Genomic DNA, 18,224 nt, shown 5'->3' with positions numbered 1-18,224 from the left:
AGCCTTAATTCGGGTTCAGGATGAAGATTACGCTTGCGACAAAAGTGTACGCAAATTGTCTTCTCCGGCGAGAACCTGAAGCCATTTGCAAGTGCCCAGGAATTCAGACTATCAATGGCTTTCTGCAGTTCTTTCAATAACCCTCATGTTGATCGACTGGCAGAAAATGCTAAAGTCATCAACATAGAGGGCACTGTTTACAGTTGGAGGAAGTTGTTCTGTGATGGAATTTATTTTTATGGCAAAAAGCGTGACACTTAATACTGACCCTTGTGGTACTCCCTCCTCTTGGGTAAAGGAGCGAGAGAGTGAGGATCCCACACGAACTTGGAACGATCGATTGGCTAAAAAGTTTTGAATAAAAAAGGGCAGATGCCCTCTTAGGCCTAGGCTATGTAAGTCTTTTAAAATGCCAAATCTCCAAGTTCTGTCATACGCTTTCTCCATGTCAAAGAACACCGACACCAAGTGTTCCCGTTTTAGGAAAGCATCCCGGATGGATGCTTCCATTCTAATAAGATGGTCCAAAGTGGACCGGTTCCTTCGGAAGCCGCACTGGATGCTGGAGAGAAGGTCATTTGATTCTAAATACCATATTAAATGAGAATTGACCATTCTCTCCAGGATTTTGCACAGACAGCTAGTCAGAGCAATAGGACGATAATTGGTGGTGACTTTTGGATCCTTTCCCGGCTTAGGAAAGGCAAGAACGATTGCCTTGCGCCAGGAGTCCGGAAACTGCCCTTCAATAAAGATTCTGTTATATAGAAGGAGCAGATAATCCATAGATTTTGGTGAAAGACATTTAATCATTTCATAATGGATGCCATCTGGTCCAACAGCACTTGCTTTGGAAAGAGTGAGGGCTCTTTTCAGTTCCTCTACAGTCAATGCCCCGTTGTAGGGATAGAGGATCTTGGACTTGAAATTAAGTGCCTACCTTCTGGGCGTAGGTAGGTTTGTTGATATTCAGGGTCTTGACCGATTTCCTTGCCTCCTGGTATGATATGTTAAGCTCTGCCTTCAGCCGTTGAATCTCTTTTTCTTCTTTCCACCTCTGGCATGCTCGTGAGTAGGCCGGGTGTTCGCCTTCACAGTTAATGCAGGTGGGTTTTGCGGCTGAACATGCTGTTGTTTCGTGGTCCTTTGCACTGCATCGAACGCATGCAAGGACTCCACGGCAGGCCATTTGAGATTGTCCATACTTCTGGCATTTAAAACACTGTAAAGGGTTCGGAACGTATGGACGCACTGAACAGTTGATGTATCCAGCTTTAATCTCATCAGGATGTTTAGGAGTGTTAAAAGTCAGGATAATGCTCCTGGTTTTAACAATTTTTCCATCCCTTTGCGCAGTGATTCTCTTGACTGCAATGACTCCCTGTGGTTTTAATTCGGAGCAGATTTCCTCCTCGGTTACGTCGAGAAGGTCCCACTCCGAAATGACACCCCTCGATGAATTGAGTGTTCTGTGTGGTGTCACTGTTATAGGGATTCCTCCGATTGATGTTGTTCGGAGTAGATGTTCAGATTGCTGGTCATTTTTAGTTTCAATTAAGAGGTCTCCAGAGCGAAGCCTCTTAACTGATTTGGGTGAACCTGCTAACCCGTCTAACCCTTTTTGTATAAAAAAGGGCGACATTTTACCAATTGGTGTCTCATTGGTAGAATGCATAATTAGGAACCTTGGGACTGGCCCTGATGGTACTTCGGTTCCCTGCCTCTTTGTAGCAATAATGCTATCTGCCTCTCCGTCATTATTTTCAGATAGGGACCGGGTTGGGGCCCCTGAAGGAATACGTTTATCAGGATTCATGAAGATTTTTAAATTGTTCAGTGCCCATGCTCCCCACCCACCACGGAGCCCAAAGGGACGCCCACTACCCGGCATGCAATAAATGCGCTCGGGAGTGGAATGCCAGGCTACCCAGACACTATACCCGCACCGCCGCCAGCCTGAATCCTGTCCCTCGGACCATGAGGGTAGGTAGGGGCATGGCATTGACACGGTTGACCCTCGCAGGCGAGCCTACTAGCCGATTGATCCTAGCCGGGCCTTCCAGGACCACCCGTCTTGTCGAAGCAGGGGCCAAAGTGGTGTATTGAAGCTGGGCCCCTCAACCACCAGGATCCCCCTTTCCGAATTTCCATGGGTCGCAGCGCACGGCAAACACGCCGGATTCCATTGATGTAAGCCCGGAACCTAGGCTGTGGGCGTTGGATCCCAGTGATGCTAGTCTGGAAGTCCAGCAGCGTCACTGGGAGGTCCCCTCACCACGTACAGGTGCCCACGTCGAGGGGACGTAATAGTGAACTTTTCCTAGCAGAGTCATAGACAGGTGATCCATAATCTAAGTGTGATCTTATTAAAGCTCTATAGAAATGAAGGAGAGAGTTTCTGTCAGCACCCCAGGACTTGGCAAAGACTGCTCTTAGGATGTTCAGTTTTTTAAGACATGTAGTTCGAAGGAAAGCAATATGGGAAACAAAATTAAGTTTATTATCTAAATATAACTCCAACAGACGAAAATTGTTAGTGACAGGAATCAGGTTGTTTTTTAAAAATATTTCTGGATCCGGGTGAAGTTTGCGTTTTTACAAAAATGAATTGCACTAGATTTCTTTCTGATAGGGAATAGCCATTCTCCAATGCCCATGATTCGATTTTAGCGATGGAAATTTGAAGTTGTCTTTCAATGGTGTTCATGGTTTGGGATTGACAAGAAACAATGAGGTCATCAGCGAACATATGCGATTCTACTGTATTTGGTACATCCTGTGTCATGTTTGTAATTCTTATTGCAAATAATGTCGGACTAAGAATGGACCCCTGAGGAACACCCTCCTCTTGTTCAAATGATTTGGATAAATTGTTCATGTATCTAACCTGAAATGTTCTGTGGAATAGGAAGTTTTGTATAAAGTGGGGTAAATGACCTCTCAAGCCAAAAGAATGAAGATCTTGAAGTACATCATATCGCCAGGTGTTATTAAAGGCTTTTTCAATATCGAGATTGATCATGACCAGATGTTGTCCCCTTACGAAGGCATTTCGGATGTTTGCTTCTGCTTTTATCATTACATCTAATGTGGACCGGTTCTTTCAAAACCTGTACTGATTGCTATTTAGCAAGTTGTTGGTTTCCAGGAACCACATTAGCCGCCTGTGAACCATTTTTTCCAGGACTTTGCCTAAACAGCTGGTCAGTGAAATTAGCCTGTAATTATGCGGAAAGCTGCAATCCTTTCCTGGCTTTGGAAAGGCTAGTATAATTGAGTGACACCAGGAGTTTGGGTAAGTATTTTCTAGAAATACTCGATTGTAATATTTTAACAATGTCCTTTTTGTTCTGTTGTTTAGTTGGCTTATCATGACACAGAAGATTTATTTTATTTTATTTATTTTATTATCATTGTTTTGTTCGGATTTATTTTTTTTTATTTTTTTTTTGGCTGGTGCAGCATAAGCCCTAGGCACCATGCGGTCGTTACTAATACTAATACTAAGATCCCATCTGGACCAGCAGCACTAGCACTACTGGATGTTTTATTGAGCACCTCTAAAAGTTCTGTTAATGTAAATGGCTAGTTGTACGGGTGTGAAACTCTAGTAGAGAAATTGATCTTATGATGCTCTGATGATTCTTTAATTTGCTGAAAGATTGGGTTGTAGGTGGATAAGTATGATATACTGGCAAATGATTCAGCTAAGGCATTTGCAATTTCTGCCGGAGAGGACAACTCCTTTCCTTTCCAGTTTAATATTGAAGCCGGGGAATTTTAATGATGTCACCAAGACGATTTGTACAAAATAGGAAGGCAAACAATTCAAAAATGATACATTTGATTTTGATAGATTGATACGCAAGAGATGTTGACAGATATTGATGTTTTACTGCAGTAGCCAATAAAACAACATCTATCATCACCTCCACCTTGATGAGGCAGCTTTCTTTTAAATTTTTATAAAATATAAATGTCATGAAAGAAGGAAGAAAAAGAACTCACCTGTTCAAATTGTGAATACATCATAGTAATACCCAAAACCATAATACCATGCATGTTGTCAGATTTTATTGGTCCTCTAAATACTATTTTCATTAACATCTTTCCTATTTCCAACAAATATTTTCGTCCTGAAGCACCCAAGTACAAATATGTTAATAAGATTATTTTTGCTAACCAAAATGGTTCCATTGACCTAAAATAAATACAAATAATGTTAGTTTACTGAACAATAAATAACACTGCTAAACTATTTGATTCTGCCCTGTATGGCTGAGACCAGAAGAACTTACAAACAAAAATAATTACAAATAAAAAAAAGTAAAGTGCAGCCATTATCAACCCACTGCAGGATGGAAGCCTCCTCAACAATTCATGTTGAGGGAAATGGGTGTGTGTGTGTGTGGTATGGGTGTTTATTGGCGCATTAGCTGCTATGGCTATAGTGCGCCTATTCGTAGGAATATTAAAAAAATAATCCAGTTTAAATTAGTTTCAGTTCTGTAGCCTATTTATAAAAGATGATACACTCCAATTTGTTTTAAAAAGCAGAAAAGTTTGTTAACATTTGCGTCCTCTCCAATGATATGATGTAATGTCAATCTTTCTGAACGATTAGCCAGATTTTGAAGTATTGCAGCTCGATGTTGTTGATACTGCGGACAGTCAATCAGAATGTGTTTGACTGTTAGATGTTCTAAGCAGTATGGACACTGAGGAGGATCATCGCCCATTAGTAGATGGAGGTGAGTCAGATGGGTGTGTCCTATTCTCATTCGTGTGAGTACCACTTCTTCCCGCCGCACTGTCTGATTGCTGGAATGCCAGAACTTTGGGTTTTGTTTCAGCTGGAAAAGCTTGTTATTCGTTTGGTTATGCCATAATTCTGTCCACTGTGCATGGCATGCTGCTTGAATTAAGATATTATAATCGGGCGCTGGAATAGGGACAGAAGTTAGGTCTGAACTTGGACTTTTGGCGGATGTATCAGCCACTTCATTCCCTTTTATGCCTGAATGTGCTGGAATCCAGCAAAACTTCACTAGTTGTTGACGATCATAAATCTGCAATAACAAACTCCTGATTTTCATTACAATATGGTGATTCTTTTGAGATGTATTCTGCATTGCTTTGATTGAGCTGAGAGAGTCAGTATAAACTATATATTTTGCAGATGGATGTAAATTCAAATTTTCTAGAGCTAACTGTATTGCATACAGTTCTGCTGAAAAGTTGCTATACTCAGGTGGAAGAGAAGCTGATATTATTATTATTATTATTATTAGCCGTAATATAGTGCAAGGAAGCCTGAGGCTTATGCTGCACCAACCAAAAAAAAAAAAAATTCTGAATTTCCCTGAGAGAGAGAGAGAGAGAGAGAGAGAGAGAGAGAGAGATGTTGTTGTTGTGATGGGGGTTTAATGGCGCACGAGCTGCTGGGGCTATAGTGCGCCTATTCATAGGAAAATGATAAAATTCAAATTTCTGATAGAATCAATTTATGATTTATTACAGTGATGGTTTAGAATTTATCATACAATCCAATTTTTTTCAAAAACGAGAAGAATTCGTTGATGTTTGCATCGTCACCTATAATATTTTTTAATGTCTTCGGTTCCGGAAGATTTTTTAGGGAAAGGAGGATGGATATTCTGTCCTGATCGTAGTGAGGGCAGTCAATGAGAATGTGTTTGACTGATAAGTGCGAGGAACAGTGTGGACAATGAGGAGGATCCTCTCCTGTAAGTAGGTGAAGGTGTGTCAGATATGTATGTCCTATCCGCGCTCGTGCAAGCACTACTTCTTCTCTGCGTACTGTTTTGGTGCTAGAGCGCCAAAGTTGTGGATCCTGTTTCAACTGATAAAGTTTATTATTGCTTTGGGTGTGCCATAGCTCTCTCCACAGTGCAAGACATGTTGTTTGTATGATATTATTATAGTCATAGATTGGAATAGGAGCATGGGTTAAATCATAAGTTGATGGATTTTTGGCAGTTTTGTCAGCCAGTTCATTCCCTTTTATCCCCGAATGGGCTGGGATCCAACAAAAGGTCACTGATTGATGACGTTCTTCAATTTTTAATAAGAGGCTTCTGATTTGGTTTAAAATAGGATGAACCTTGTAAGAAAAGTTTTGTATTGCTGTAATTGAGCTTAGAGAGTCAGTATATACAATATATTTTAGAGATGGGTAGCGATTCAGGTTTTCTAAAGCTAACTTTATTGCATGAAGTTCTGCAGAGAAGCTGCTATACTCAGGTGGAAGGGAAGCAGAAATGATTGTAGAGGGAAATACTGCTGCTGCTCCAGCGGCTGAATGTGATTTGGAGCCATCAGTATATATTGGCAATAAATTAGCATATTTCTGAATATGGCTTGCATGGAGTTGTTTCACGTTGAGTGACGGTAGGTGATTCTTTCCCCATTTTTGAAGATAAGTATCACAAGTTAATTGTGGAGGAGGTGTCCAAGGTGGGTGAGGGCATTTCACTACATCTAGCCTGTTGACATTAGGAATATTCCAATTCTGTGTTACTTCAATTAGGCGTAAGCCTGCCGGTCTTATTTTACTGGGTTTATTTCTATAAAGGTTTTGCAGTGGTGGATTAAAGAGATATGGCCCAATAGGATGCTGACAGCAACTTTGTATTCGGGCTGCATACTTAAGAAGTAGTGCTTTCCTGCGGAGACAAAGAGGGGGCTCATGTGCTTCAATGTATAAACTGTGGGTAGGAGATGTTCTGAATGCGCCAAGGGCAATCCGCAATGCACTATGCTGTATAGGGTCCAACCAGCGTAGTGTACTCTTTCGAGCAGAATCGTAGATTGGAGCACCATAATCCAAACGGGATCTGATCAATGCTCTATATAATAGAAGCAAAGATGTACGGTCTGCTCCCCAAGACATTGCAGATAAAGCTCTGAGTATGTTCAGTTTTTTGAGGCAGGAAGTACGCAGCGATTTAATGTGATCTAAGAAATTTAATTTTCTGTCAAGGATTAATCCCAAGAATCTGATATTGTTGGACACTGGAATGGTAAAATTTGACATCTGAAGTTCAGGATCTGCATGCATTTTTCGTTGATTACAAAAGTGGATTGCAACAGTTTTCTGCTGAGATAGACGATAGCCATTGAGTCCTGCCCACCTTTGGACCTTATTCAAGGATAACTGTAGTTGCCGCTCAATGGATCTCATATTCTGAGAATGGCAAGATATGGAGAGGTCATCCGCATAAAGATAGGTCTCAACTGTATTTGGAAGTTCCTTTGTGATAGAATCAATTTTAAGGGCAAAGAGGGTTGCACTCAATACTGAACCTTGTGGCACTCCCTCTTCCTGTAAGAATGTCATAGAAAGCGAGTTGTGGTATCGAACTTGGAACGAACGAGTCTGGAGAAAGTTCCTGATGAAAATAGGAAGGTTGCCTCGTAGACCAAGGGCATGGAGGTCGCTGAGAATGCCATGACGCCAGGTAGTGTCAAATGCCTTCTCTATGTCTATGGACACCAAAACGAGATGTTCATTTTTTACGAAGGCATTGCGAATTGCAGACTCTGCCTTGATCATGAGATCTAAGGAGGACCTGTTCTTACGAAAGCCATGCTGATTATTACTCATTAGATGTTGTGCTTCGATGGCCCATGCAAGTCGATTATGAATAATTTTTTCAAGTAATTTTCCGAGGCAACTGGAGAGGGAAATTGGTCGGTAATTGTATGGAATTGTAGGGTCTTTTCCAGGTTTCAAAAAGGCAAGGACTGTGGCATGATGCCAAGAGCTGGGATAAATGTTTTCCATAAATATCCGGTTATAATAGACCAGCAGTATTTGTAAATTTCTGTCACCAAGGTTTTGTAACATAATGTAAGAGATTCCATCTGGTCCAGCGGCACTGTTGCGTGTTGTTTTAATGACATGTATAAGTTCATGATATTGAAGAGGCTGATTATATGGAAAGAAAACTGAGGTTCGAAAGTTGATGGCTCGTTGTTCAGTCTTGGTCTTTATTTTCTGGAAATCCGGAGAGTAATTTGATGCCGCAGAAACTTCGGCAAACGTTTTTGCCAAGGCATTTGCAATGTCTTGAGGAGCAGATAGTTCTTGCCCATTCCATGAAAGAATTGGTGAAGGGGTGATTGGAAATTTTCCGGAAATCTGCCTGATTTTCTTCCATATTAACCTGGAGTTAGTGTTCCTGTTTATGGTAGATGCAAACCGAATCCAAGAATTTTTCTTTGCTTCTTTTTGAGTGCGACGTGCTTTTGCTCTTAGTTTCTTGTAATTGATAAGATTAGCTGTGGTTGGGGATCTACGGAATAAATTCCATGCTTTATTTTTTAACTTCTTAGCTATTGTGCATTCTTGATTCCACCAATAGTTAAGGTGCCGTCGTGATTGGGGATTCGACAATGGAATTGAACATTTAGCTGCAGATATTATATGTGAAGTAATATACTCTGTGGCTTCATCTATTGACTGTGTTCGTATATATTGTTCATCCAGGGTGACTACTGATTGAAATTTGACCCAGTTGGCTTGAGAGAACTTCCATTTCCTGCAGGGTTTGACTGTTGGTGGCTGTGCAGTGAGCAGATCACAAATAATCGGAAAATGATCACTGCTTAAGGGGTCATCTAAAACAGACCATTCTATGATTGGAAACAGATTCGGGGAACATATTGATAGATCAATTGCAGAAATTTGTCCAGTTGGTAATTGTATGTGAGTGGGTGCGCCAGTATTAAGAACAGTAAGGTTTTGCTTGTCTAGAAAAGTTTCAATTAGGCGGCCATGTGTATCTAATTTTGTTGATCCCCATAAGGGATGGTGGCTATTGAAATCACCCAACATACAGACAGGGGGTGGTAATTGCATTAGCAGGTTTTCCAGATCTTGGTAAGAGAAGGTATGACTTGGTGGGAGATAGACTGATGCTAGTGTTAACGCAATCTGAGTTATCAAGCGTACGGCTACAACTTCAATTGTAGTTTGCAAAACAATTTGCTTGGTAGGGATCTTTGAGCTGACCAAGATGGCCACGCCCCCACGGGCAGCATTTGAATTATTACGATCGTGCCGATAGATGGCATAGTTCTTTATGTTGGTGGAAATTTGCGGAGTTAGATAGGTTTCCTGTAGACAGAAACCAACTGGAGAATAGCGGTTAATTAAGACTTGAATATCGTTAAGGTTGCTACGAAATCCTCTACAATTCCATTGTAGAATGTAAGGCATTATTGATGTTTAGTAGAAGAAGCTGCTTCTGACTGTTTTTTTGATGTGACTGTCTTGTGACGTTCAGGCTTTGGTTTGTCTTTTTTTGGGAATAATGGTCGACCGGTGTCCATTTCTTCTTCCGCATATATTTCTAAGATCGGTTCTTCTTGTCTGGATGATTCAATAGTATCCATAGATGTTTCTTGGATATTCTTTTTTAAATTTGAGTTACGATTATTCGATATAGAAGAAATCACTGGGGGAGGAGAAGGAGATGTAGCTGGTACTGTAAGTGCAGTATTACTTGCCTGGTTCAACTGTTTCGGGACATTGGACTGTTGCTGAGAGAGAACAGTCCGAGCCCAGTCAGAGATTGAGGTGGTTGAAGGGATGGTAACATCAGTTTGGGTGGCTACTGATTGATATTTTTGCGCAATATTGGCGTACGTACGTTTATTTATAGTGGGAGTGAGTAATTTCCGTGCTTCTTGAAAGCTTACTTTATTTTCTATCTTATATTTTACGATTTGCTTTTCGGTTTTCCATTTGTCACATGTCCTTGAGTAGGCAGGATGGTTTCCTTTACAGTTGGGACAAGTCATTTCTTTTGCCAAGCAGTCACTTTGGGTGTGGTCAGCGGACCCACAATTAGGACAAACCTGGTTTCCTCTGCACGCCGTTTGAGAGTGGCCATACTTCTGGCACTTAAAACATCTCAATGGGTTAGGAATATATGGTCTAATGCGGCAGAGTAAGTAGCCTGCTTTTATCGATGATGGTAGGTTTGGCGTGTTAAAAGTTAGAATAATATTCCTTGTAGGTGTGAGTATATTTTCTCTTTTCACCATAATTCTTTTCACAGCAATGACACTTTGATCTTGAAGCTCTTGTGTTATCTCCTCCTCCGTGACATTCAATAGATCCCAGCTGGATATAACGCCCTTAGATGTATTTAGGGTAGCATGGGGAGAAACTTTTACTGGAATTCCAGCAAAGCTTGTAAGTTTTAGCAGTTTCTCTGAATGTTTACAATTTACTGTTTCCAATAGAAGGTCACCTGATTGTAGCCTCTTGACTGTCTTAGGAGATCCTGCCAGACTTTCCAGGTGTTTCTGGATAAGGAACGGAGAGAGCTTACTCAGAGGTTGATCTGCAAGAGAGTGTATTATAAGGAATGTAGGATAAATTGTCGCTGAGGAAGTGGTTTTCAACCTTTTGGGTTGCGACATGTTATGGTCAATGTCTATCTCTGGCCGAGAGCTTGTCGGCTCTAGGGGCGGAAACGTATTTTGGTCCATGCTTGCTCCTTTTGGCCCTTGGCAGATTAGCTTTTCTGCCAAGATTTCCGGCCCCGCCACGGGGAGGCAGGAGCAGTGCCCGGTGTGACCAAGCGTAAAGTAGTAAGTGTTAGTAAAAGATACAAGAAAAATAAAGAAAGGTAACTTTTCTTTCTCGCTCTGTACAAGTACTTTTGTAACAGTAGCTGATTTTAAATAAATAAATTTAAGGGCAGGAACTTAATATAACTCTAAATCGCTTTTGAATAATCACACTTTAATCACAGAGAAAACGCTCGATCACAATCGCTTGGCACCCGGGGCCGAGAGAGAGAGAGAGAGAAGTAGAAGGGAATCACCAAGAAAAAGAAGAATGATGATATAAAGCTCAGGACCCTGGGTGTGCCAAGCCCATACTCACCAGATGTTATGTACATGTACATTAAATTAATGATATTATTATTAGCAATACAGTGCACGGAAGCCTGAGACTTATGCTGCACCAGCCAAAAAAAAAAAATTTCTCAATTAACCTGAGTGGAAGAGAGAGAGAGAAAACAAGAGTCAGAAGTAAAAGGGAATCACCAAGAATAAGAAGAATGATGATATCCAGCTCAGTATGTGCCAAGCGCATACTCACCAGATGTGAGCCCATAGCAGTAACCAACTAAATGGGAATAAAGTCAATCATACTAAATTTTAAGAAGATAATAAACTCCATCCGTATATAAAATAAATAGAAAGAAAGAAAGAGGAAATCTCATTTCAGATATAATGTTTTGTAGTCTATTTACATTACAATATACTTGAACTTCATTTAGCTCTTTAAAATTTGGTATGATTGATCTTAAACTTTTTCAAGCTTTATTTTCTATTTCATCAGCAATTGCAAGAATATATGTTTACATATCTATGATAAATTTGCAAATAAAAGAAAAGCTTTGGTGCTTAACAATAGCATTAGCATTAGGATTAGTAGAGGCATTTGATGCAAGAAAGCAAGCTTATGCAGCATCAGCCAAAAAAAGAAAAAAAAAAAAACTGCTTCCACTTCACCCCTCTGTTCATTCAAAATACCTGTCCAGCTGAGCCTTAAACTTATTTAGGATATCAACTTCCAGGACAAGGGATGGAAGTCTGTTCAACCAACCAACCACCCGCTGGCTAAAGGCAAATTTCCGCACGTCTATCCTACATCTGTCTTTCCTCAATTTGAATTTATGCCCTCTCAGGTGATTATTCTGAGCAAGAGGAAGAATCCCATCAGCATTGAACATGCTCAAACCATTCAAGGCTTTATACACCTCTATCAGATCACCTTGCTGGTGCCTAGTCTCCAGACACTGTAATTGCACTGTAATTACCAGACATTGTAATATAATAAGCTCATTCGATAATCATGTCAGGTATGATCTACAAGCTTTTTTAGATGTCACGTGTCATTTAACTGATTCCATGAGCTACAACAGGTCATCAAATTATTACCCATACCATTTTTCTGGACAAAGAAACATTTGGTCAGAGAAATTGTTGAGGCCATGTAGAACAAAGGATCTACAATGCAACTGGGCCTCTTAGAGACAACTATAACTCAGAGAGAGCCATTTCAATCAAATCTGTCCTAGAGAGACTGTGCAACACTCGTGGGGTAAAGCTTTTCTCAGTGTGGTCTGTGCTTGTTAACATGAGGAACTGTTTTTACAGGGATGAGATACACTCAAATAGAAGGGGTACAAGAATTAGCATTAGCATTAGTAGAGGCATATGATAGCAGAGGGAAACACTGCTGCTGCTCCAACAGTTGACAGAGATTTGGAACCATCCGTATATATCGGTAAGAAGTCGGCATAAGTTTGAATATGGCTAGCATGGAGTTGTTGCACAGTCACTGCCGGCAGGCAATTCTTTCACCATTGAAGAAAATAGGTATCAGAGGTCAGTTGAGGAAAGGTGGTCCATGGTGGATGAGAGTAATTCTTTATCTGTTGCATATTGTGGAGAGGAACATTCCAGTTCTGCGATATTTCAAGGAACCGTAGGCCAGCCGGTTGGATTTTACTTGGTTTATTTCTATAGAGATTAACTAGTGGTTGATTAAAAAGGTATGGCTGAATAGGATGCAAAGGGCAAGTCTGTATTTTGGCTGCATATTTAAGTAGTAACATTTTTCTACGAAGATGCAAAGGGGGCTCATTAGCTTCAATGTATAGACTCTGAGTTGGAGATGTCCTGTATGCACCAGTTGCAATCCGCAATGCATTATGTTGAATAGGATCCAGCCAGCGTAGCACACTCCTTCGGGCAGAATCATAAACTGGAGCACCATAGTCTAAACGGGATCTAATCAGTGCTCTATATAAGAGCAGCAATGTTGTACGATCTGCTCCCCAAGAGAGGGCAGATAAAGCTCTTAGCATGTTGATCTTTTTGAGACAGGCAGTACGTATTAATTTAACATGATCTAAGAAGTTGAGCTTACTGTCCAGGATTAGTCCCAAGAATTTCATATTGCTGGCAATCGGAATGGTGGAATTTGAAATCCGAAGTTCAGGATCTGCATGCAATTTGCGTTGACAGCAAAAGTGGATCGCAACTGTTTTCTCTGGGGAAAGACGATATCCATTGAGCTCAGCCCACTTTTGAACTTTATTGAGGGACATCTGCAATTGCCTTTCGACAGATCTCATGTTCTGAGAATGGCAAGAAATAGCGAGATCGTCAGCGTAAAGGTAAGCCTCTACAGTATTTGGGAGTACTTTTGTAATGGAATCAATTTTAAGGGCAAACAAGGTTGCACTCAAAACTGATCCTTGTGGTACTCCTTCTTCTTGCGAGAATGTAGCAGAAAGGGAATTTTGATATCTCACCTGGAAAGATCGGCTCTTGAGGAAGTTCCTAATAAATATGGGTAGGTTGCTCGTAGACCAAGATTATATAGGTCACTGAGAATGCCATACCGCCAGGTAGTATCAAATGCCTTCTCTATATCAATGGAGACCATGACAAGGTGTTCGTTTTTCACAAAGGCATTGCGAATTTCAGATTCCGCCTTGATCATCAGATCTAGGGATGACCTGTTTTTACGAAAGCCATGTTGACAATTACTCAGTAGATGTTGAGTTTCAATGATCCAAGTGAGTCGACTATGGATCATTTTTTCAAGAATTTTACCAAGGCAACTTGACAGAGATATTGGTCTGTAACTATTAGAACTGGCGGGATCTTTTCCAGGTTTCAAAAACGCCAAAACTGTAGCGTGGTGCCAAGAGGTTGGATAAATATTTTCCAGGAAGATCCGGTTAAAAAAGATTAGAATCATTTGTAAGTTTTTCTCATCGAGATGCTGCAGCATGACATAATATATGCCATCTGGCCCAGAGGCACTGTTTCGCGTTGTTCTGATGGCCTGTAAAACTTCACAATATTGCAGAGGCTGATTATATGGAAGTGACAGTGAGGTTCGAAAGTTGATAGGTCTCTGTTCTTTGGCAGTCTTAATTTTCTGGAATTTTGGAGTGTAGTTTGATGCAGCCGATATTTCAGCAAACGTTTTGCCCAAGGCATTGGCTATATCTATAGGAGCAGAGAGTTCTTGCCCATTGCAGGAGAGAATTGGGGAAGGAACAGTTGGAAACTTCCCAGAAAGCTGCCTAATTTTTTTCCATATTAGTCTGGAGTCAGTGTTCCTATTGATAGTTGATGCGAACCTAGTCCAAGAATCTTTCTTGGCCTGCTTTTGAATGTAACGCGCTTTTGACCTTAGTTTCTTGTAGCTAATTAGATTAGCTGTGGTTGGAGATCGACGGAATAAATTAAATGCTTTATTTTTTTCCTTCTTTGCCCTTGTGCACTCTTCGTTCCACCAGTAGTTGAAATGCCGTCGGGATGGGGGATTTGATAACGGAGTTGAGTACTTAGTTGCAACTAAAAGGCGGGATGTAATATAATCAGTAACTTCATCAATGGGCTGTAGTTGAATAGTTTTTTTGTCAAGAGTGATTGTTGATTGAAATTTCGCCCAATTGGCTTTAGAGAATTTCCATTTCCTGCAGGGATGTTGTAATTGTGGTTGGGTTTTTGATTTGATTTGATTTGATTGGAATTTTATTGGCGCATTAGCATCTAAGGCTATAATGCGCCAAGACCAGGTAATATATAAAAAATTTCTCCTTTCAGTGACCTAAGTAGTTAGGCCACCATGTCCAGATATATAATATAAAGCTTATCAATAAAAGAAGTAACGATAACGTATAAATTTTAAATGCGAGTAAAAACCTTTATTGATTTAAAAAAGCTAAAAACAGCAGACACATTGTCATTGTCGGATAAAATCTGACTGAGTGTATACGGCTCAGTCAGATGATTAAAAGCGGTAAAACGGATATTGCTAAAATCTGGACAGTCAACTAAAATGTGTCTTATTGTTAAAATTGTGCCACAGGACTCACACATAGGAGGGTCATCAGCCCTCAGCAAAAACGAATGAGTCAAATGACTGTGTCCTATGCGGGTCCGGGCAAGAACAACTTCCTCCTTACGATTCCCGCGCAGACTAGACTGCCACGGTTCAATTACAGGCTTTATACAATATAATTTATTCGCAGTCTGTCTATTCCCGAATCCTGCCATTGGGAGTGTATCTTTTCGTGTATTATTTGCCTGTAGTCTGTATAGGGGACTGAAAGGCAGCGATTATTACTGGGAATTGCTGATTTGGCTGCGGCGACAGCCAAGTCATTTCCCCTAATCCCAATGTGGCTGGGAATCCAGCAGAAGCGGATGTCATATTCACGTTCATGGAGAACGTGAATCTTCTGCTGGATGCTAGACAGAACTGGATGAGAATTATATCTCACCGTTATTAAAGCCTGTAACACGCTGAGAGAGTCGGAATATAAAATGAACCGTTGGTATTGGCATTTACTAATGTGATCCAAGGCTAACTCTATTGCGTGCAGCTCTGCAGTAAATATGCTGCATTCAGAGGGAATCTGCTCCGATGTAGTGCTGTCTGTAAAGACAGCAGCAGATCCCGCATATAATTCCGACTTCGAACCGTCTGTGTAAACTGGCGCGAAGTCAGAATATTCAGCTCGGTGTGCTGAATGAAGCTGCAGGTAGACAGACGATGGAGTGTCCGACTTTCCCAAATTTCTAAGGGACAAGTCACATGCCGGGAAATGAGCATGCCAGGGTGGAAGGGGTTGCTTTGGTGTTTGTGCAACCTTGTCTACCTTGATATTAAGTTCTTTGAGTAGCACTTGGAGACGAATACCAAAAGGTCGGTTGGCACTCTTACGGGTGTTGTACAAATTTTCCCATCGTGGCTCATCGTGGCTCAAAAACGGATAGCCACGTAGGATGGTCTGGCAGGGATTTCAGTTTTAAGGTGTAGTTTAGAGACAACTGCTTACGTCGAAGCGATAACGGCGGTTCGTTTGCTTCGACATATAAGCTCTGGACTGGAGATGTTCGATATGCTCCAATAGCAGTACGGAGAGCCAGATGATGGACAGGATCCAGCCAACGAAGTACACTGTCTCTGGCCGAATTGTATACCAGGGACCCGTAATCTAGTCTGGATCGTACAAGTGCACGGTAGATGCGTAGTAGGGTGCATCGATCCGCACCCCAAGATGTAGAGGAAAGAGAGCGCAAAATATTCAGCCCTCTTGTGCACCTTGTTCGGAGTTGACGGATGTGATCCAGAAAGATCAACTTTTTGTCAAATACGAGTCCCAAGAATTTTGTATCTGCTGCTATTGGAATAGAATTTTGTCCGAGCCTTAATTCAGGTTCAGGATGAAGATTACGCTTACGACAAAAATGTACGCAAACGGTCTTCTCCGGCGAGAACCTGAAGCCATTTGCAAGTGCCCAGGAGTTGAGACGATCAATGGCTTTCTGCAGTTGTCTTTCAATAACCCTCATGTTGCATGACTGACAAAATATGCTAAAGTCATCAACATAGAGGGCACTGTTTACGGTTGGAGGAAGTTGTTCTGTAATGGAATTTACTTTGATGGCAAAAAGCGTGACACTTAATACTGATCCTTGTGGTACTCCCTCCTCTTGGCTAAAGGAACGAGAGAGTGAGGATCCCATACGAACTTGGAAAGATGGATTGGCTAAAAAGTTTTTAATAAAAATGGTGAGTTGCCCCCTAAGACCCAGGCTATGCAGATCTTTTAAGATGCCAAATCTCCAAGTTGTGTCATACGCTTTCTCCATGTCAAAGAACACCGACACCAAGTGTTCGCGTTTTAGGAAAGCATCCCGGATGGATGTTTCCAGTCTAATAAGATGGTCCAAAGTGGACCGGTTCCTTCGGAAGCCGCACTGGATATTGGAGAGAAGGTCATTCGATTCTAAGTACCATATTAAACGAGAATTGACCATTCTCTCCAGGATTTTGCACAGACAGCTAGTCAGAGCAATAGGACGATAATTTCTAGTGACTTTTGGATCCTTTCCTGGCTTAGGAAAGGCAAGAACGATTGCCTTGCGCCAGGAATCCGGAAACTGCCCTTCAATGAAGATTCTGTTATACAGAGAGAGCAGATAATCCATAGATTTTGGTGAAAGATGTTTAACCATTTCATAATGGATGCCATCTGGTCCAACAGCACTTGCTTTGGAAAGGGCGAGGGCTCTTTTTAGTTCCTGAACAGTAAACGACCCATTGTAGGGGTAGATGTTCTTACACTGAAAATTAAGAGCCTGTTTTTCCAGTTTATGTTTCAGGACCAGGAACTCTGGGGAATACGAAGATGTTGCAGTGATGTTAGAGAATGTTTCCCAAAGAGCATTGGCTATTGCAGTTGGATCTGCAATAGCGCATCCATTATAATCTAGGATTGAAGAAGGGTGGGATGTATATTTTCCCTTCATTTTTTGGATTTTATCCCAGACTACCTTAGAATTGGTAGTCTGGTTAATAGATGATGTAAAATGGATCCATGATTCCTTTTGACTCTGACGGCGAATGTAGCGTGCTTTGGCTCGTGCACGCTTGAAGGCTATTAGATTAACAGTGGTAGGATATCGACGGAATATCCCCCACGCTTTGTTTTGAGCCATTTTTGCTGCTGTGCATTGGGAATTCCACCAAGGTTTGGGATATGGTGGAAACCGGGCAGATGTTTTTGGAACAGAATTTGCAGCTGCTTGGACAATGATTTCTGTGATGTACGTTACTGCGTCACTGATAGGCTCCTGACTGACTGTACTGAGGTCAAAATTTGCCTGATGTTGGAAGGCATTCCAGTCAGCCTGATCAAACTTCCACCGTGGTAACCTAAAAGGAAGACATGGTCTCCCACTGTGTAACAAGGTTAGCACAGGGAAGTGATCACTTCCGTATGGATTCTCCTCCACTTCCCAAGTGAGAGAAGGGAGTAGAGAAGGGGAGCAGATAGAGAGATCAATGGCAGAGAACGTACGGGTAGGCATGTGGAAGAAGGTGTTTTTTCCAGTATTTACAAGGGAAAGGGCATTGTCATTGAGCATACGCTCTATGACCCGTCCCCTTCCATTGATGTTAGCACTACCCCACAGGGTGTTATGTCCATTAAAATCCCCAAGAAGTAAGAAAGGGGGTGGCAACTGCGTTACAAGATCATCAAGGTCTTCCTGGGAGATGTCAGTCCCAGGTGGCAAATAATAGAGCAGACTGTTAATAAAAATCCCACTGTAAGGCGAATCGCAACAGCCTCTATGCT

General features: G+C 41.4%; 1 protein-coding gene across 1 annotated transcript in view; it reads right to left on the bottom strand.

The window, feature by feature from the left end:
• Window positions 1–18,224, bottom strand: part of LOC150077505 (uncharacterized) — a 340,997-nt gene that overhangs the window by 108,409 nt on the left and 214,364 nt on the right. The window contains exon 5 of the mRNA XM_090386345.1: window positions 4,009–4,201. Within this exon, the coding sequence (XP_090242471.1) occupies window positions 4,009–4,201 (193 nt within the window). The remainder of the gene's footprint in view (window positions 1–4,008; window positions 4,202–18,224) is intronic.

This window comes from Mastigoproctus giganteus, chromosome 12 (genome assembly GCF_048544385.1).
Source record: "Mastigoproctus giganteus isolate SK-2022 chromosome 12, ASM4854438v1, whole genome shotgun sequence".
Taxonomy (NCBI): Eukaryota; Metazoa; Arthropoda; class Arachnida; order Uropygi; family Thelyphonidae; genus Mastigoproctus; species Mastigoproctus giganteus.
This window is presented reverse-complemented; position numbering and strand designations above follow the sequence as displayed.